Source organism: Ornithodoros turicata, chromosome 4 (genome assembly GCF_037126465.1).
Source record: "Ornithodoros turicata isolate Travis chromosome 4, ASM3712646v1, whole genome shotgun sequence".
Taxonomy (NCBI): domain Eukaryota; kingdom Metazoa; phylum Arthropoda; class Arachnida; order Ixodida; family Argasidae; genus Ornithodoros; species Ornithodoros turicata.
The window spans coordinates 7,127,749-7,149,315 of NC_088204.1; the positions used below are offsets into that span (position 1 = coordinate 7,127,749).

Consider the following 21,567-nt stretch of genomic DNA (forward strand, 5'->3'; position numbering starts at 1 on the left):
CCTCACAATGCCGTGTTGTCTGTGCCATACTTTTGACTATACTTGTATATGTATATATATATATATATATAAAAAATAAACGAGACGTGGACAACTGAAGTAGGAGTATTAAGTAAAAAAAAAGATCTATTATGAATTAAACCCATTAATTAAAATGCGCTAAGGGAAATTTACATTCAGTCTATGTTGCGGCGGAGGCTCCGCCTTCGTCAGGACAAAAGTATTAAGTCACACTTACTACTTTTGTATCCGACTTTTCATCTCTTACCGTATATGTATATATATATATATAATGCAGGAAAAAAAGTCATTAAATAAACAAGTAGATGACACTAGATGTGTTTGTTACTCGCTGAGTGACCCCTGGTTTGCCAATTCCGAACGATGCGCAGCTACCCAGAGCTGACGAGCCGCAAACACGGCGAAACACGTGTCCTCTGGTGCTGTCGCATCGTTCCATGAGTATATATATATATATATTACTTATATTGTACTAGATTGTATATATTTGCGGCAAGGTGCGATGGGTACTCTTTTCTAGCACTATTAGGAGGTTCCAGCAAAGAGTACACAGGTTCCTTGTTTCATGAAGCTGAAGATGTGGCCAACGCCCAAACTGTGATAACCATTTAAAAGTATTGCCTAAAAGTCTTCTGTTGGATACATTAGAAACCACGTGCTTGTTCACCATCAGTGTATCGCTTGAACAGCGTTCATTTTACGTACAAGCGTGTATATCGAACTATATGCCTGTACCGAGTTCCCGTTAAAAAGCCACTCTACTATATTACCTTCTCATGAACAAAAGAGTTTTTGTAACTCACACGTAACAATAAATAGCGTTTTTATTATAGCATCGATTCTTGAGTCGATGGAATGCTTTTGGTCCACGAGCATACAAACGTATAACCGACACTCTATATGTACATTCATTCGTCATAGTTCTGCTTGTCGAGATAAACTGGTTTCCACCTGCACTTGTTATCTCTAACGAAATCGCACAGAATAGAAGACACATGTATCGCGCCATAGATGAATTTCATTTGGTCCCGTACATTTGTGTAAAGGGAAATTTGAGGGAGACTTATGTGGCTGGGCTTCTCCAAGCCTGAGGTGTCAACACTGTTCAGTACACGACAAGATTTAATACAAGACCTGTTCGTGATAACGACAAAAACGACCCCTTACAATGTGACGATATTCTAGGAAGGCTTTGACCGACCTTGGTGGTCCTGATTTGTTATCGTAGTGCAGATGCTCGTTCATTTATTATTATTATTTTTTTTTTGTCTCTAACGGCAATGTCACTTTGTAGAGATACAGAGGAGTGCATATTTCTTGCTTTCTGTTTTATGTCTACCCTGTCTGACATAATCTCGCAAAATATAAATGAGGTGGTACCAATAAATCGACTAAACGATCGATAACAATCAAATGCCTAGGGTAAGAGCGTACGGCGATATCTCCCTAATTTGCGGACCCAAGAAAATACATTCTGATTGCCTGAAGCGCGTTTAAATTACTCTTCAAGAGCATTTCTTTACATACCAGAGAGTAAGACAACAAATTTTACTCGCTAAAGTCCTTTACGCTAAGACAGTTAACTATAAAGGAATGTTGTCTTCTCTTTTTTGTGTGTGAGAACGCAGCTACAGAATGTTCACCCTTTTCGCCACTTCTGCACATGTTTAGTTGTTGTAGCCGAACAGCGTGAGCTGTACTTCCGATAGTCTCCTATAGATAGTCTCCGATACAAGCAGACAAAGTAAGAACTAACCCGCGGTACAACTACTCGATGAGTTGCTCAAATCTCAACGATAACACGTTACCGACGATGTTGTTGCCCCCAGACCAACAGATGTGTATCACTTCAGATTACGCATTTACAAAACACATTCGCCAAAATCCTTTGGAAATGAGCATCTTTACAAAAAATAATAACAACAACACAAATTACGCTAAAAGTAGTCTAAAGTGCGTGAACGAAATCCAACACGGGATGACGCACCATTGTATAAGTATACACAGGAACACGATGGGACACTTCGTAGGCACGCACACACTCACACGCAGTGCCTGATTTCGTTTCAGGCACACATTGCACACGTCTTAGGCACATGTCAGTGACGATGAGGAACAACAACGTCTTTTTTTTGTCCAGCATGGGCGGCGGTGACGCAATCACTTGAGCAACCAATACCAGCAGAGAGTGCCAGGACTCTTTGTCAACAAAAGGTGAGTAGCTTTCTCTCGGCTCTGCGTCTGCAAGGAAGTAAGAAAACACAGTTACTTTTGTATAGTTATAATTGGACGCTCAAGGAATAACTGATGGAGAAACCTAGAAAAAAGCTTCGGGTGTGAAGCACGCTCTTGTTGAGCATACTCGATAAGGCAATAGCTCACATACACTGCACAGAGGGAAATAAGTACGATGTTCGGAGTTGTATTTTGTATAGATTCTTCCCATAGCTCATTAAGTTTTTATAGTAGTGTACATTAGTCGTTGATGAATAAAGCGAGTGTTTTAAGGTTCTAGAAGCCTAAGACATATACAGGTGTTCACCAGATTTACAAGTTGGTGACGTGTTTAAAGGGACTATCGCATCCGTCCCGATTGATTCCGAAATTGTAGGGCCGTTTTACTCCGCGTTCATCACTGATAATAACGGCGAAAATCCTACGCGAATTAATGTTCCTGTGCAATTTCATGTAACACATGGCAAGAGCAAGCGACGCGTATTGAGAGTATTCCGGGATTCCCTCTCTGGAAACGTCACCCGGACATGGCCAGTCAGTGAGCGCCCTTTGGAGCGGACGAAACCAATCAGGAAGCGGCCGGAAGAACGTTGGTAGCCTTGGCGACCGACAGCCGCAATACTAGGAGACGGCGTCTGCTCGTGATCGGCTTACGGAATGCTGTTTCTGGTAAGCGTCGGACGTGTTCGTACAGCCAGGAGCGTAACACTGTGTTCCACGCAACATGGTCACGTCAGAACTCACCCTGGTGAGTGAAAGTCGGCGTGTTGACCGAGGACTTTTCACTCAGTATATTGCGATGCGAACGCCAAGCAGACGACCTCGGAGGCAATCGCCTGCGCTGCGCTCCCATTCGTGTGCCAGGCTTACGTCATCATGGTGTTAGCTGCAGAGGGAGTGCGAACCTTTAAAGCTCGTTTATTTAAAGGGGAAATGAACAGGTATAGAAGGTGCACTTTTTGTTAATGCATTGTGATACGGAAAACGTCGTAGCTATCTGAGCGCGAGCGCTCAACGCCCAGCGTTCACGTACACTGCTAACCGTGGGGAAAATCCTGCGACACAGCCACAAGCTATTCCGTAGCAGACAACAAGAAAGACGCTGACGATGTCGTCTGCTAAGTGCGCAGTACGCCACTCCCGATATTCCACACCCTGTGAATGCTCAACATAACACGGGGCGGAACTTCGTCTCTGTGAGCAGTGTTTTGACCTTTTCTACCACTGGAATATTCCGTAAGAATGTCGCTCGTGTGAATACACAGTTAGAAAGGCTACCCCATCCGGGAACATGTGTATGAGGTATGGTAATGTTTGGCACCGCTTCACAGCCTACTTAGCCAAATTTCTCTTTTAAAAAAAATCAGTTTACATATTAAATAAACGAGTTTTAAATATTCGCGCTGCCTCTGCGGCTAAGGAAGCCCCAGCGACACTAACATCATCATGGCGTCAGCCAGGCGTACGAATCGGAGCGCAGCGCAGGCGATTGTCTCCGAGTTCGTCTGCTTCGCGTTCGCACCGCAATATACCACGTGTGAGTGCTTTATAAGCTTATGTGTTTATGAGTGTGATTACTGACGGGATCGTGTCGCGTGGGACACCGGGTTACGTTCCTGGCTGTACGAACACGCCCGGCGCCAACCGAGAAGTTCCATGACATGATCACAGGCTCTCCAGGACCTGCAGGCACGCCCCAATCACCAAAGGGCGCTTCCTGATTGGACTTGTCCGTGTGACGTTTTCTCCGATTTCAAGAGAGAGAGAATTCCGCCATACTCTCAACATCCGGCATCTGCTGTTGCCATGCATAACGTCAAATTGAGCAGAAAGTACTCCACTTATGCGCGTCGGATTTTAGGCGTTATTGTCGGTGATAAACAAGGAGTAAAACGTATGCGACGGATGCGACAGTCCCTTTAAAATAGATTTCGCAAGTTTGCGCATCTTCGTAGAAAAGAAACCTCTTTTAGATGCATAGCGGTAGACGACAGAGGCGAGGATTAGACGCCACTGGGATTGTCGCTGTAGTAGACTATAGTTTCTGAAACATACCATCCTCATTGTCGCAAAACCCGTCATTGCATACTTCAATATCGTATCGTCAAGGCATAGAACTTGCCTAGCACACTCAGGCTCTAACTAAGCTGTATGTCTTTATCATTCTTTTTCATGTCGCCTTTGAGTGGATAATGGCGCCTCGCATCATCACCAAAACGCTGTTCAATTCGTTTCAATTCCCCTCGTCGATAAAAAAACCGGTTATCAAACAAATTTTATCTTTTCATACGCTGAACGTACACGCAGGATATTTAAAACCACTCTGCACATACTGCAGAACATAAACAGTAGATACCTGTTTAGCTTCTTAACCATAAAGCCACGTGGGCGACATTCGCCAGCCAATCGACACTCGCTCTTCCTGCGCGTGCGCAGTACATGCCCTACTTCATCGCGCATCCCCCCCTCTCTATCTCGTCTTCCCTTTCCCTCTACCTACCTCGAATTCCGTCGCTTCCCCATGCGCCCAAGCATTGCCATGCAAGAGCAGCAATCGATATCACCCCGCGAAGAAGAGAGAGAGAAAGAGAGGACGTTCTTGCCTTCCTTTATACTCTCTCTCCTCCTTTCCCTCTAGCTGAAATACCCCGAGCGTTATCTCCTTCTCTCCCCTTTACGTCAGAATTTATCTCTTCCTGCAGTAATGCATACTTAAGTAGGTGGCGCACCATTAAAATGGAGCACGACGCTGGCGAGCGCATCATTTTCTGTATCGGAAACCTTTCTTTCTCTTTCCTCTCTCTTTCTTTTCTTTTTCTTTTTTTTTTTTTGTGCATGCTTAGTGATGTATGGTTGAATGCAGCGGCGGAAGAAAAACCCTGTAGTTTCCCGATTTCTGGGAAATTTTGCGTGACGACTCTCTGCGTGTGTGTCATATTTCGATGAATTCAGTGGACCGAGACCTCCAGGGACATAAAGGATGAATAAGATACTATACACATGTGCACAGGAATTGCCTTCGTCGTGCTCTTCGTAAATGAGAATGGCTATAACCCGAGCCACACAGGCACGAAAAATGACATTATTGTCTAATGGCATTCGGGTCTCGAGTGACATTATTTGCGAAGCTCGATATGGTCGCCATGATGTCGATGTGGCCCACTCACTAAGTAATATATAAGTTATATTTTAAGTAATTATACCTATAGTTAAACACGTTGAAAACGCATGTAATACCCTAAAAGATAATGAAATCAAGTGTGTCTTCACGTGGAGTAGTTCTAATGTATTTCACTAACATGATCAGTTAACGTATTCGCCAACCTGTGCCGAACAAAGCAATATGGTGGCACCTCAGGTTCTTCTGCTGTTGTCGATGAAAATTTCTAGCAACTTGGGACTTCTTTCGTCAAAAGATGTTTGAGAAAGCTCAAATTTGTCAAATCGCATTGTATTGTACAGTAGAAAGTGATTTTATGTAAACTAAAATTGTTACTCTGCACTAACAAATGGGGGCGAGACTAGGTATTTCATGGGCGACAAACTCAGTAAGCAGAAAATGGCATTAAGGCAAATGCCATTAAAACTGTCCGCGTGGCACCGCACGAATTACATAACTTAACTCACTAAGCATTTAATGCCATTTTGCGTGCCCGTGTGGAAGGGGTATTAAACGTCGTTCAAGTAATAAAGGCCGCAGTAACGACGAAGATTACCTGCAAAGGTCTATACGTACACACTATAGGTTCCTATAGTATTATAGGTTACGTACAAAAGTCGATACGTTTACCCCAAACAGGAGAAGTAACGTGACCATATATACTTCGGCAGAACTCACTCATGAGCATGCTCGTTCATGTTTACTCATGCCCAGTGTAACGAATGAGCTGAGCATGAGTAAGAAAATGGAGAGCTGAGCAGGGAGTGGGTGAGCATGAGTGAGCAAACGAGGAGATGAACATGAGCAAAACTCACTCGGGAGAATGCTCATTCTTGGTCAGTGTTGCGAATGAGGTGAGCATGAGTGAGCTACAATGATGCTCAAATTGGGTGGACTGAGCATGAGCTAACTTGAGTAATGCTCAATCGCATGAGCTCAACTCTCCTCATATCATACTCTTCACGCTCTTGACAACTTGTGAGATCTGTGAGATGAGGCGGCAAGCGAGAATCGGAAGCAACTCCGTGCACGCGAGCGTGAGCACCCAGGAGCTCAGCCAAACACAGGAAGCCGAGACAAGGATGACTGAGCAAGCGGACATCTGAGCAGCGAGTGAGTGAGCATGAGTGAGTACATAGAGCGCTGAGTGAGTTTGAGTGAGCAAAGGAAGAGCAGAGCGGTGAGTGAGTGAGCATCAGTGATGAGGCGGAGAGCTGAGCAGGGAATGAATGAGCAAATGGAGAGCAGAGCGCGAGGTCAGTGAGCATCAGTGAGCAAGGTGGGCCCACCAACGTCAACAGCCGTTTAAGTCCGTCCGTAACAGTTGTGGAAAGAGAAGAAGAAGAAGGAGGAGAGAGAAAGAGAACAGAAGGAGGAAGAAGTTGCAATTGGCACAGAAACGAGTGCGGACGCGCGAAGATCATGATTGGAAGATGGCCGAATAGACCACGAATAGCACGCAAGGGCTCATGGGAACTTATAACGCCTTAGAACATTAGGAGACGGCCAGAGGCGGAGGTAGAAGAAGAACAACAACATTCCCGGTGTGCGTAGCAGCAGCGTCAGCTGGGGTAAACCAAAGCAGACGACGGAGCAGCGTCGCTCAAAGTTCCCATGCTGCTTTGCGCCGCGCGCTTGGTGGCGCGCGCATCTTTGTAAAATCGTCTATTAAGCTACCGGAGCCAGTTTTTAGGACAGAAATAGCCACCTGGTTATACCAAGAAAACTAGACAAGTCCAGTCTACAGACTATCACCAGTAGTTCCTACGAAGGGTGGCCCAACTTTTTTCCTTTCTATTCGGACCCGTTCCTTGCACCAATAACTGCTTCGACTCTGGATACATGCTTCCGTGCCACAGCACAGCAACAAGCGTTCTGCAACAAGGTATGCCCTATACACAGCACGGCGCACACGCGGCCGCGCAAACAATTTCCCCTTGGAGAGCGTGGAGCGATCTCCTTTGTCCCAGGGTGTGTCCACCACCGACGCACGCCATGCATCGGGTCGGTCGCCGTTGTCTTGGTCCTTTAATATTCATGGCCGTCACGTGACTCACTAATGACGCTCTCTCTCGGAAAACATTATCGTTCCACCGTGCTCTTCTTCTTCGTCGTCGTCGTCATCATCATCATCACTACCGCGTTGAAGAGAGGGACGGGTGACATAGCCCTCCGTGATGGACCTACCGCTGGACCAAGAGGAGGTCGCCATAATTGACGTGAAGAGGTCATTCATCATCTGACCGCTATAACGTTCTGTCGTCTCGAGAGATTATGCTAAGATGGAGTTCATGTTGTTGCGGGAAAAAAAAAAAACTTTCTCTCCGGCAAGAGTCGCCCCGGAAGAGTCGTTTCTCCGTAATCTTTGATCTATGCCTCGGACATGTTTCGAACTGTAATGGGCGTTCTTCGGTCTCTTGGGATTATGTTATGAGGACTTCGCGCTATAGATTACCGTGATGACCCTACTGCCGGGACGGAGTTTTCGTAAGCTTGCGTCTGAGTGTGTTCGTTTCCAGTTCAACTAAACAATACATAAATAATTAAACACAAGTGTGATATGTCATGGCATCGCACACCACACTCTAAATCGTTTTACACCTTAAAGGGTGTAAATCAAAATGTTCATGGCGCACACCTTTTAAGGTGTATTTTAACACCCTCGTGACAGTTGGGGTGTAAAGGTTGTAACGCCGAATAGAACTGCTGGGTTCGTGGCAATATGCTGGTAACTGTGTATTCACAATTACCAGAATATTACATATAATCACATTGAGGTCCATATATGTATTTACATCAAGGTGGTTAAATATGTGTGTAAACATGCACAGAAAATCATGTATGGCGTGGCAGATGTGCATGGGCAATGAAGCATGGCAGCTGTGTATAGCTTTTCGTGAAATTGTAGACCTTCTCATGAGCAAGCATCTCCCCCATATGTATGTTCATTACTTAGAACGTTGCATTTATTCGTTTCTTCAATGCTTTGCAGTGTTGTTCCCACGAATATCTAACCCCTGTAAAATGCATTACATTGTTCATTATCCGCGACTCATCAGGTTGTTTGGTCCTCTCCTAGCTGTATGGTGTATGCGTTTCGAAGGGAAACGCTAGCATTTTAAAGATGTTGCTAGAAAAACTCGACATTTTAAGAATATAACCCTTTCATTAGCAAGAAGACATCAATTTTATCAAATGTATGTGTGGTCGCAGCCCTTCATCAGAAATGCCACATCTACTGATGGTTCCAAGCAGATACTGCTTAAACATGCCCCAGAAGCAATTCAGAGTTACATTCATGACCGTGATATTCACGCAGAATGTATAGTCTATGTGAAAAGTGCAGTGGATAATGATAACACATTTGCTGTTGGCTGTGTTGTTGCCAAAGAATCTTCCGAGGAGGACTTACCCGTGTTCGTAGAGATTACAGGCATATATGTTATTAACTCTGATATCATTTTTCTCATGCAAACATTAACTACAGTTGAGAATGATGAGACTATCGCGTATTTGTTCTGTCTTGCAATGAGGAGCAACGTGTTTTAAGAAATTTAAGCACTATCTCAACAAATCTTCTATATCTGCATACATTACTAGGTGGTAGACGTGTTGTAAATTCACGCCATGCACTTTTGTACTGCACTTCCCGTTCCCTGTTGTTGTATATATTTAATTTTGTTCATGTGAACGGAAATAAACATACTCCCTTCCTACACCCAGGCGACACACTTATCACCATATTTCACCTGAGGGTGTAGTACACTATTGTTACACCCTCAGGAACTTCCAAAACAAAGTTTTAGGGTGTGAAAGGGGTGTGATCTTTGTTAATACACCTATTTTACACCTTTAAAGGTGTGAAACGATTTAGAGTGCACGGGATTCTGCCACATCTAACCTTCCGTATTAATCGACTGTTTCCATATGCTTTCGATAACGCAGTAGCTTCGTGCGGCCTTCCCAGCACCACCTTCGATCTGGCATCCTATTCGACAAATTCACGAAGAGTTCGTGTGAGTTTGAAGGTTGCTCAGTTCCAAGGATTCTTTGACCGACCTCGCATTCTTTCTCATATTCTTCTTACCCGTATGTGCGTTTATAGAACGGTGCGAAGACACGTGCGAAGTATATATGTTGTAAGACGCGATAGCACCGGTGAAATCTGAGAGAATTCTGCACGGTATGCAGAAAAAGAAAAAAAAAAGAGGGAGAGATGGTAATGATGGGTGTAAAGCTAAGTGGGGAGAAAAGGCAGACAAATGAACGGACATTTTTTTCTCGTTTCTGCTGTTTATGTTTCTCCTTTTAAGGTGACATTCCATGACTGGTGAGTCATGATACAAAGCAATAGATGCATAACACAGACAAAATGTCGCTTCGTGCTGCTGTCATCTCCTCCGTACCTCAAGCTCAGGCTCCACAAAACGTCTATGAGCACCACACCGCTCTCTTTCATTCAAGGTAGTACGCCAGAACTTCAACAGTATACACCATTGGAGACATGCCACAAAGGCACTTACCTTAAACTGTACATCGCAGCCACAGCAGACGAGATAGCAAGAGCTAAGGCACCGACAACAAAGAGTGGCGCACCTTCATACGTCCGTAGATGTGAACGACGGCGCGCCCGGCACCAGGCCCGCCGTCGCCGAAGGTCAGACAATCTCCGCGTGCCGTTTCATGTGCAGAGAAAGGTGGTCCGAACGCGAGAACGCGCGTTCGCATAGACGGCACTGGAACGGCCTGTCCCCAGTGTGCTTCCTGTAGTGCCTCGTGAGTTCGTCTGACCTTGCAAACTTCCAGCCGCAACCCTTCCAGTTACACTGGTAGGGCTTCTCACCGGTATGCGTCCGCAGGTGAGCCTTCAGGTGCGAGCTCTTGGAGTACGTCTTGTTGCAACCGGGGTAGGAACACGTGTGGATCGTCACTTTCTTCGGCCCTCGCGAGCGCCGTCCGCGCCGCGTTTTCGTCGGAGCGGGAGTGGTTAGACTCAGGTCTCCCGGTAGGCTCCCGCCGACCGTGCAGGAGAGTGGAGGTAGCGTCGAAGGACACACACCACCGGGCCTCGTCGAAGCCAAGATTTCGGCGAGTTGAGGAGAGTTTGGTGGAGTCATGAAACGCGTTCCTTGGTTATTACTAATGGGAGGATAATGCCGCGGAGGTCCGTGAACTGGTCGCATACCAGGAGGTGTCTGCTGATGAAACCGAAGGCCCGACGGCTCAGCAGACACGGATGAAGGCACGTGGCTCCGTACCGACAGGCTTCCGCTGTAAAGCGGCCATTGCGGTGGGTAGAAATCGTGAGGCCGCGACGCGGGAGTTGGATAGTATGCGACTTCACTTTTAACGTCCTGGTAGCGTGGAAGGTAAGGGGAAGAGTAGCCAGGAGGGCAGGCGGCGTCGTGTTCGGAGACTTGTCCCGAAGGGACAGGAAGACAACGTCCGTCGTCGTAGAAGGCGGGGGGTTTGCCGTCTACACACGGAGGTGCGACCGTAATGCCCAGATCGTCCAAGAGGTCTTCTCGAGAGGTCGTTTGCGGCGACTGAGGCGGTGGAACCATGCAGTGTTGAGGGGCCGGTGGAGTGGCGTAATGCCGCCGTGGAGTGACGGGGCTGCCTCCCGAGCGAGGGTCTGGGGCGAACGTCTGGCAGCCTCCCGGTGCCATGTCGCCCAAGAGCACGCTTTCGATGTCCTGCCACATCTGGAAAGAGGAAGGATAGGATGAAGTATTTGAATAGTATAACAGGGTAGCATAGGAATGGAGACAGACACTTGCATTATCTCACATTTGACGCAAATATGCTGTGGCTATCTGAAGTACAGCGTAATGTAGCCAACAGAAAAAAAAAAAAGGAAGAAGAAGAAGAACTGCTTGAGTTAGTTTCCGAATGTTAACCAAACTTCTCGATGTATCCAATGTGTTTGGTTTCATGACTATACTACCTACAAGCTGTTGCGTACAAAGTGGCTCGCAGGAATCTTCGCAATATCCACTGGTCGAACTAAACTGGTTGCCGCGGTAACACTGGGAAAAGCCTGTTAAATCATTTGAAGCGTGTCCTTATGTTTTAAGCGCACAGTCCAAAAATGCTTATTCCGTATGTCCTGTTCAGTGCAAAGAACTGCAAGATAATCATGGTGATACTAGAGAAAAACATGGTGGAGTAAGGCCCCATTTGGAACTACAAGACATTCATGCTATCCACGTGGTTTTGGAGACCGCAGAAATTTGTTCAAGATCCACATTGTTACATGCACCAACATGCAATAAAAAGGGTGCCAGGAAGTTCTGGTCAGCGTATGGTATAAGCTCTCCGCCACTGTCAAATCGGGTCTTATTATTGCCTGACGTGATACTGAGAACTGAGTTCGTTGGCCTCCATAACACACTTCTCTCTCTGCAACTCCGGCAGTTAAAGAGTTCATGGCATCAACCATCATAATGTATATGTTGTTGTTGTTGTTGTTCTCTTTGGCCACCGTTTTAATCGGCAACGACGCTATCTACTGACCATTAACAAAAACAGACGATATGTCATGAGGTCCTTAGTCTGACCCCGCCTTTGAGGAGCACCCGCCACTACCGCGTATAATAAATATTTATCACAATGAATACTTCTCAGAAGCACGATTTGAAAATATGATTCGCGAGCTTGCTATTTTTTACTTTTGTCGCGTCTACAAAGTAAGTAATTTATTGTCCCCACCGTCAGAGGGCGCGACGTCCTAACGACTGCATGTTCATTTGTAAAACATCGAGGCCGCAGGGGTCGGACATTCGAGCGCGTGTGACCGCCTACCTGAAACGTAGCTGTATACCGCATTGTAATGCACCTGAATAAACAAAAATGGTTACATGCCACTGCGACGCGGGAAGTCATATTTTACGGCACGCTTGTTCCTCTATCTGTTCTAAATACCGTGTTGCTTTTCTTGGCGAGCGAAGCCAGCGCGCCCAAGTGCTGACATAGTTTTCTTCTTGTGTACTACGAGAGGTCCGGGTACTTGACACATACGAAAGTTGGTGTAAAAATACATCTTCCTCTCTGTTGATGATCGCGCGCGTAAATGAAGTAAGAGAAAATGTTTGAGCAAGAGCTTCAAGAGACCCTGCTGAATTGCCACGAATGTTTTTTTTTTTTTTCTTCGCAAGAACAAAGGTTCCGGAAAAATTCGTGTCATGTACGCCCTTCTGGAGAAACCTAATGAGCCAGATAGAAATCGTACAGTTGCCCATTGTTCTCAGGCAGTCTTGATGAAGCGAGAGCTGTTTTTCTTTCTTCCCCCCCCCCCCCCCTTATTGGATGCACTACTTTCTTCACCGTAATAACTGGTATTCTCCTAAGTAAACTTCCTGGCTACTTGGCTACCGGCGGAGTTTGTGAGACAATAACGTGAAGGGTTACGTAATGCCCAGGACGATGAGAAACCGTGTACGCATGCAAGATAGGGCGTACGGGGTCACTAATGCAGAGCTCTCTTCCACACATGTTTTGAATAATTGGCTAGCATATTCCTTCTTTCGCGATTGTTAAGAAATGCGGTGGTTCATGTTGATAACACCCTGTCCGTTGAATAATCGGAACAGTTTATGAAAGGAGAGTGGAGTCAGTGCTATTCGGCATCGAATTTTATGAGAAAAAAGTGCAGTCTATGAAATGAGAGTGATGTCAGTGGTATTATTCGGCACGGAATTTTATAAGAAAAAGTGCAGTTTATGAAATGAGAGTGATGTGACTGCTATTATTCGGCATGGAATTTTATAAGAAAAAGTGCAGTTTATGAAATGACAGTGATGTCAGTGCTATTGGGCATGGAATTTTATAAGAAAAAGTGCAGTTTATGAAATGAGAGTGATGTTACTGCTATTATTCGGCATGGAATTTTGTAAGAAAAAGTGCAGTTTATGAAATGAGAGCGGTGTCAGTGCTATTATTCGGCATGGAATTTTATGAGAAAAAGTGTTTCTGTGTGCGCTTGTTATGTTCAATATGGCGTCAGTCTTCAAATATAGTTGCGCAGGTGGTTTCGTAGGTTCACAGATGTCCTCATTTAGGTCCATAAACCCTTTGCCACCTGAACCATCAGCCTCGTTGAGGCTTGCAAAAAGGACGTGAACCGTTATTGGTATGGAAAGTGTAACAGTAAAGGAAGTAACAAAGAAACCACCAGCATGGTCATCATCATCACGAAGAAGGTGGAAGAAGGATATTAACTGAAATTGGTTTCAGTTATTGGTTTTATTATCGTTCACAAACCGCGAGCTAACTCTGCAATTAAACAGGTTTGTTCAGCCCGAGTACCATCATATCTGTTTTTGGAAGGCAGAAACTGAGACAGAACACAGTAAACTTTTTTACACTTTTTTGGTGTAAATGGCTTGTCCCATGGCGCACACCTTTTTGGTGTTGCCTTTACACTCAAATGATGAGTGTTTTCTAATACACCCTTTAGTTCAGTGTATTTCTAATAAAACACTGTTATAATGGGCGTTTAAAAACAAAAACACCCTTAAAAGGGGAGTATTCTATTGAAAACACCTTTTATGATGGAATTATTTGCTAGCAAATATTCCCTCGCAAATAGTGTAATAGAAGCTTCCGCGGCAGCATGCCGAGACCTGTGGACGACACATACAATTCGACGTTCTTGCTTGTATGGCAAGCACCACCGTGAACACGGCAGACTTCCAGCCGTAGTTCCATCGTAGAACCTAAACCGAAGCGCAATGCGTCGCAGGCACGTCTCTTTAACTTGGTAACACTGTGGGACCAACGTGAGTGCCGAGGCTTGAAGAGACCTCGGGCACCCTCAGTAGCCTATATTGGCGTGTCGGATGGATCATATACTGAAATACAATTTGTTGGGGCACGTTCCTTACATGTGGTGGGGCAGGAAACGTTCGTAACGGTGACGGGAATGCGTTTTTGCAGCTAACACCCACGCTTGCAACGAGTCAAAGATATCAGCTAAATTTCTAACATCCCTCCCTGTCAAATACTGTGTTTTTAACTCAGGTTATCGTCTATAATGTGATTACTTGCTGAGCGGAGCTGTGAAACTAGCATAATTTTTCTCTCACGAAATCAAACACCATATTTAACACCATATTCCCAATCCAAATTGGGTGTAAAAAAGGTGTATTAGACGGTAAACACCTGTTTCAATACCCCACTTTACAGCCCTAATGATCGACATTGGATAAAACGTGGTGTATGTCGATATTACACCTTTAGTAATGCTGTTCTTGCACCCTTTGCGGAATAGACAAGGGTGTTTTTATAAGAATACACCTTTTTTGAGCAAATAAAGGTGTAAAATGATTTACTGTGAAGGAAGAGCAGCTCAATAAAAAGGTGATCCGACCACCTCATTTCTTCCTCGCTTGCTCACGTTTTAGAGAAGTTGATCTCGACTTATGTTACGCGCGGGATCCAACGATCGCGCCAGCACCACTTGTAGAAGTTGGTCGGGTGCGCTATATCTCGTGAAAGTACCGAGCTATTGATTTTTATAATTATTTATTTAATTGTTTAATTATCTATTGTTTCGTCGCAAGATATCGCTGGAGCTTTGCAGGATTCATTGGGCTGTTTGACAGTATAGATCCCCGCAGATAACGCGTTGTGGGTTACCAGTGCTGCCTGTAAATCCCAAGTTCATGTAGGCAGGAAGGTATAGCTACGAGATTCCTCCGGAGTTATCTCCGACTTTTCAAGTGCTTGCCGTGCTTTCGGAACACACAGGAGAAAAGCAGCAATAACTTAACATGGTGCGGAGAGATCATCCCGTTGGATTGCCGGTCTCGATGCCAATATACTGATGATAACATAACGATAAGATGTCGGGTATACGGTGGGACACCAAGGCTGGCCGATGGCGAGGAGCCCTATGTTTCAGTCGCTTGAGCTGAACAGTATTACGTTCGCGGAACATCAGGACAAGGTTCATGGATCCCCGGTTGAGAACCACAGTTTTAGAAGAAATTAACGACATGCAAACGTGTGAAGAGCATGCATGTGAAATTTCTACGGTGTGTCTCGTAGAGAACAGCTGACAGAAACAGCTAAGTCCATAGCTGCTCATTATACATAGCAGAACGCAGAAGACAAGGGATAACTTTTGTTTCGGCCAGTTGTACCACAGACATTCTCGGCTACAGTTATGCAACCTTTCGTCATGTACTTTGTGCTCTATGAGTCTTAGGACACCGCTTAGGATGTTAGAGCTTCCCCTCTGAGGAATATTGCCCGTTGCAGGGGGAAGTTATTGGAATTCTCTTATCTTCTATTCTACGAGTCTTCAGTTGACACGTTAAAATGATGACTACCAAACCCGCATTAAGGGCACGCTGTCCATATGGACGCATTTTTTTTTTCTTTTTTTTTTCGCGAGTTCACTTTGAAGCCGCCAAAATAACGCATGTCTATATGATATGGAGGAAAGTGCCTCAGGACGTGAGCCGCCGATATTTCGAACAGACTTCATACTTCCTTATATCGGTTCGCTTACCAACCGCTCAGAATGGGACGAGTTTAAGGAATCAGCATAAGCACTGCCTAAATCTGACATCAACGGCAAATTCAAAAACCACAAAACCGAAACCGAAAAAAAAAAAGAAAAAGACACCCCGTTTATTTCCAGAACAGTTCATTCCACTCATACGACGACCTTTTTGCCGCTGAAGCGACGTTCCTACCTTGGTCCCGCCACACACAATGCGACGGAGGCGCCGCGTGGCGTGCACGCGTTCAACAACGCGGTCGGTCGCGCTTTCAACGGTTGAATAGCAACGCAGACGACAGGGTGAGAGGTCGCGCGCGTCGTTTTCTAAATGTGCCCTTGGCCTTGCTGCTTCATTTGTCGCTTTCTTCGTCTCCTCCGAAATGATCTCTGCAGTGGACTCCACCCTGAAGGGTAACAAAAGACAAGCCATATCGTATAAAAGCAATTTTCTTTATGGTGAAGAAGCTTCATCGGTGCACAATGTCCATGCCACTACTGCTGCTTCGTGACTTTGCGGGTCGTGTGTTTGTGTAAGCATTTGGCCCAGGTTTGAAAATGGAGAAAAGATTTGAACAACGCCCACGACTCGAGATGGTCGTGTGGAAGGCTTCTGCAAGGCGTTGTGTGTGGTTCAGTCGGCTGATTACCCGACCTCGCGGAAGGGGGCTATACGATGTGCCTTGCGCTGGTCTACGGTATAGGAAGTGTGGCCTCGCTGGTTTCATTCGAAGATTCGTCCCTTGGATAGATGACATATGATGTGGTAGAATCTAAAAATTTCTTTTGTATTGTAGAGGTATTCCACCCTTGCCCGTGAAGATATATTAGAGATTCGCTACCACGCCTCGGTAGCTCTGTCGGTCGGCTTGCTGAGCTCAAGGTCGCGGGTTCAAACCCAGCCGAGGACGGTAGCAATGTGGGGGAGGGTAGACATTACTTCCAGCACCGTGTGTCGGAGATTTCCGGGATTCGTTACAGGAAGCGGTACAGTCATATGGCTGTCATGAGTTCATGACATGCTCGGATATTAATTTTCGACGTGCTTACCGACCACTTCAAAGCTAACTTGACTATAAGGCCGGCTAAAGTAGTCAGAACTTCAAATGAATGATGAAGAACGTAGCACCAATAGAACATTTAAGTACAGGCTTTCACGCATGAGGAATGGGGCTGCACTTCCTCAGGTAAGTCACCTTCTCTCGAAGAAGTGCAGCGTCATGTACGAAAAACTTGTACCTAAATATTTTATTAGTGCTCGGTTCTTCCTCATTATAGTTTCACATCAAAGCTACTTGATGCGATGCCACCGCTCAAAATACTTTTCCATCAGCTCCACATCAGGTATGTCACCCACACAAGGCATGCCACTCTCCTGGTCCCCCTCTACGACATTCCAGTCCTACTAATCCTCGTGATGTCGCCGACTCGAATGTACCACGCACGCAGCAACGGTCGCTCACAACCACCCACAGCGTTACACTTTCATCTTTGCGCCACATTTAATCTTTTATGCATCACTCGAACGCGTCCATCGAACAGCTTGCCCACAAAGTGACGCGGCATTAGCGCGGTAAAGCAGACGACAATTATGTTCGTCTGCTATTCCGCTGTCGTCTGCTATACGAGAGATTTCTGCCGCTCCCTCTGGCACGCGTCGTGGTAGGCCCATGGAGTGTGACAAGGGCCAAAGGCTAGCGTCTTCCATCAAGAAACAGCGGTGCTTATTCGGCGAAACTTTGGCGACATGGCTAAGGACGTGTTCTTGCACAGGTGCGGGTTGTAGTTGCTTGCTTGTCTTGTCACGCGTCAGTTGTGTGAGGTTGATGTCCCCCTTCCTTGTACAAACGATTCGTTTGTCTGTGTGGCGTTCGACGCAGACTCGCCTTGCCTGCGTGCCTGGCGGTAGTGATGTGGTTATCCTCTTGGGCTGTCATTTATGTCGCGACTGTGGAGTCCCAGTCAGGAGTCACAGCTGACCAGCTTATAGACTCGTCTGAATATCCGCCAAGCAATGAACGTTTTAAACCCCTCTTTAAAACTCCGTTTAACACCCACTGCATTCAGTAAAATCCGAGAGATTAATTGTAATTCTTACCATATCGATTAATGTTTTCAGTTTACTGGAGTGCTAGGAGTATAATGATGTAGGTGCAGCGCAACAGGTAAATCGAACTGATGACATTCAGCAAAATCATAGACAAAGCCATCAGGCAAGTTTTGTGACCTTTAAATTGTTCTTTTTTTTTACGGAAAATTTGAAATGTTTGCACTCCTCAGTAGAGCTGAACCCATATTGTGACTTTTATGCCTTTCTGCACTGACATTCCATGAAGGTATGTCATGTCATACCATTCCTCATCTCAAAATCAAGTTGTTATTGTTGTTCATGTCATACCAATAACAAGAATGTATAGTATATCATTATTCAGGCAACACTTCATCATTTAACATTCTAACCAGTGTGCCCTGGGATATAGTGATCTAGAAATTAAGTGACAAATTTCCTCGCTCAACCTCAGGACAGGTATTTGTTGTTGTTGTCATATAGGGGAAGACTTCCACGTTGTGTGAAATTGAGCATAAGAATTTAATATCCCCCCACTGAGAAGCCGACAGCTACGATCTACCGAGCATTTCTGCTAAACCGAGCATCGAAGAGATTATAAAGATGCAATTTCTGCTTTGCTCACGTCATATACTTCCAATACTACAGCTCCGAAGTAATTTCCACACCAGAAGGCCGGAACACTCGCTTAATAAGAGTGAAAAGAAAGCAAGAGAAACAGGGGGCGATCAGCACTTTTGGACCCGGGAATGAGAATCCCTGCTGGTCAATGCATGAGTGCATGGTCGCACGCGGGGACCACGGCAGCGCGAACGGAATTCCAATGACGCTGGCGTTCGTTCTGGAAGGCTGTCATCAGCGCTGACAAATCATGTACCCCGTGACGCCGTAAATGACGTAAATGACCACCATATGACAGGCGATAATGGCTGCGAAGAATCATTACCCTTAGGACCTCGTTCTTTCGTATACGGTCGTCCGCGTTAAAAGTCTTGTTTCTCCGTGTTCTCTCTATAAGGCAATCTCTCTGGCCTTTTTGAGTAATTTGCGATTTTCCTATCTGATGGCTGTAATTGTCTTTAGAGTCCCTGCACTCCGGTATAGGCTGAGCCACAGCAACACGGCGCTGTGTACAACTTGTGGTGTCCCGGCAACAATTCGACACATTATAGAAGACTGCAGCCAGTACGTACGCGAGCGACGGGCCTTTAAATGTCAACTTGAAACGCTGGATCAGAGGCCATTCAATATCTGCAAAGTCCTCGGCCCATGGAGTAACCCTGGACATCAGTGCCGTGCACTTGGCGCTTTCCTTTCCTTTCTGAGGGCCACCGGCCTCCTTCACGAACTGTAGGGATTTCCTTCCCTCGTCATCCTTTCATATGAACCTTTTTGTAATGGGGTAGGGTCCTGCACTCAACGCAGGGAAACATCCCACATCATCATCATCACCCATTCATCTATGCTGTTGTTGTTGTTGTCTTTAGAGTGGTATAGCACATCCTTCTCATTGGCTGAGTATGCAGGGCGTGAGACAAGCTACAAGTCGTTCTGTCCGATAGCTGCGTCAAGCTTCCAAACTTACGCCTACTTCCTTAGGGTGGCGAGACGTATATACGTAGTACAGAGACTCCTCTGACGTAGTCCTACAAACTACTGACCCTCGCCTTGGTCGCTTACTATGAGTCGATGGAACCTCCTCTCGCACTTGTCGTCATTCTTGGTCACCCTCCCCCCTCACATCAATTCGTAGCTGATACATGCAATGTCAATAACGACACGTCACCACCGCTATCAGTGACAGATTGCGAGGTGTAAGGGTAGGATTAAGCATACCTTCCAAGAATACCTAGAGCATCCGTACAAATGTGTCCATGATTTCTGCAGTCGTAAGAAGCAATATAACAATATGAAAGGAAAACGTCAGTGATACCGAGGGATCAGTGATAGAGAGAAAGCAGCATTGTTCTTGGCTTGAATCACGCGACTTCGTCGAGCAGTCTATACGACACCTTAGATCGACTTATACCCCTGTCACACGGCAAAGTGCATGGCATTCCCAGCGAATGACAGTCGCACCGAATGTCATTCGTTTGTCTTACATCGAGCTACACGAAGAAACAGAATGTCATTCGCAAACGATGTCACTGTGGATAATTAAGACACCAGGGCCAAACATATGAAGCATTATGCAGGTACATTCGTTATATTTTCATTTCTTTTGGTGGAACTATCGAACCATTAGATTATTTTACAAAATCCTTCTTTTTGAAGGACGTTTAATTGACTAAGTACCGCAAGCAAAGACAACAAAGAAGCATATCTGCACCGCACTTGGCAAAGTTGCGACTGGGAACGAGGGAAGTTCACCGAAAAACAGCGTTTAGCATTTCTTCCTTCGTGTCAGAAGTTATCAAATTCGTGATAAAATATTGGAGTGCAACTTTTCATTCGTCTTTCATTCCTTCAAACAGTTTATCTTGTTGTTTTTGTTACCTACCTACTGCGAATGTACGCTGTCGGTGCGAGAAGGAAAAGCGAATGAGTTCCCCGAACTCATTCGCTGGGCGAATATCATTCGCATGTATCGCCATTTGATTTCACCGTGTGACACGAAACGAATGTCATTCAGTGCGAATATCATTCGCTGGGAATGACATTCAGTTTGCCGTGTGACAGGGGTATTACTTTTGAGCGTAATTGGGATTAAGCTCGGAGAGTGTGTGTACTATCATCAAGTATATAGGGGAGCTACCTATGGAGGTAGTCCCCTTTACACTGACGGAAACTCTATCTTATAAGCCGTAGTTAGAGCGTGTATCGTCACCAAGCTTGGACAGTACACGCACAGGATAGTATAGACGGTTAGTAAAGACCGCGCGTGCAGCACGTTGAAAGTCACGCAACTATAAAAAGCTAAAAATACGCTTTCAGTGGTGTTCTCCTAATTTTCGCACTCAGTGCCCTTCCCAGCATGCTCGCCGGCCAATACATTCGTACGAATTTCAACAGAAAGTGCAGATACAAACTATACTGGCGACTACCCGTGATCTTTTGTCAGGCACAAAAAATGGGAAGACGGCGTGGTCCCGCTGGTCGTTGACGGCCGGTGATGACGAAGTGGCGGTCCGGATGACGTCCCCATTTTAGCCAGGACAGATGTTGAGGAAGAAAGGTATACGGAACAGCAGGCGCGTTACCAAGTGCAAGATATACGTTTATTAAGACTTTAAGTTGGTAAAGGGCCGAATTAAAGAGTTGACCGAATTAAAGAGGCTGGCCGATGAACTCCCGTGGCCTCTCTCGCGCCCGTCGCTTTTGTGGATAGACGATGCCGCGATGAAGAAGGTGATTGGTCGGTGGTAGTGATGATGATGATGATGATGCTCACACTTTGCGTCTTTTTTACGGCAGACTTGGTACAAGGTTGAGTGATTCACCTCACAGTGAGGGCCGAAGTCATATACGATGTCCAAAAGGTTTAGAAATGCTTTTAGGGCAGAGCGTTTTGGTGCATGGGCTGGGGGGGGGGGGAATATATATTTATTGAAAGGAAAGGTCTGCCAGACCAAGGTC

General features: G+C 45.6%; 2 protein-coding genes across 5 annotated transcripts in view; one reads left to right on the forward strand and one right to left on the reverse strand.

The window, feature by feature from the left end:
* The window catches only part of LOC135390875 (Krueppel-like factor 2), a 140,016-nt gene that overhangs the window by 37,115 nt on the left and 81,334 nt on the right, over positions 1 to 21,567 (forward strand). Inside the window, exon 1 of one of the 4 annotated variants that reach the window (XM_064620826.1) lies at positions 2,159 to 2,235. The exons of the other annotated variants lie outside the window; for them this stretch is intronic. The gene's annotated coding sequence lies outside the window, so the exon portion shown is untranslated. Of the gene's footprint in view, positions 1 to 2,158; positions 2,236 to 21,567 lie in introns of those variants that run through there. 4 annotated transcript variants of the gene reach the window in all.
* LOC135390874 (Kruppel-like factor 3) overlaps positions 828 to 21,567 on the reverse strand; it is a 37,397-nt gene continuing 16,657 nt past the window's right edge. Inside the window, exons 2-3 of the mRNA XM_064620823.1 lie at positions 9,940 to 11,121; positions 828 to 2,262 (exon numbers count right to left, since the gene is read on the reverse strand). Of these exons, the coding sequence (XP_064476893.1) occupies positions 10,075 to 11,121 (1,047 nt within the window). The 3' untranslated portion in view covers positions 828 to 2,262; positions 9,940 to 10,074. The remainder of the gene's footprint in view (positions 2,263 to 9,939; positions 11,122 to 21,567) is intronic.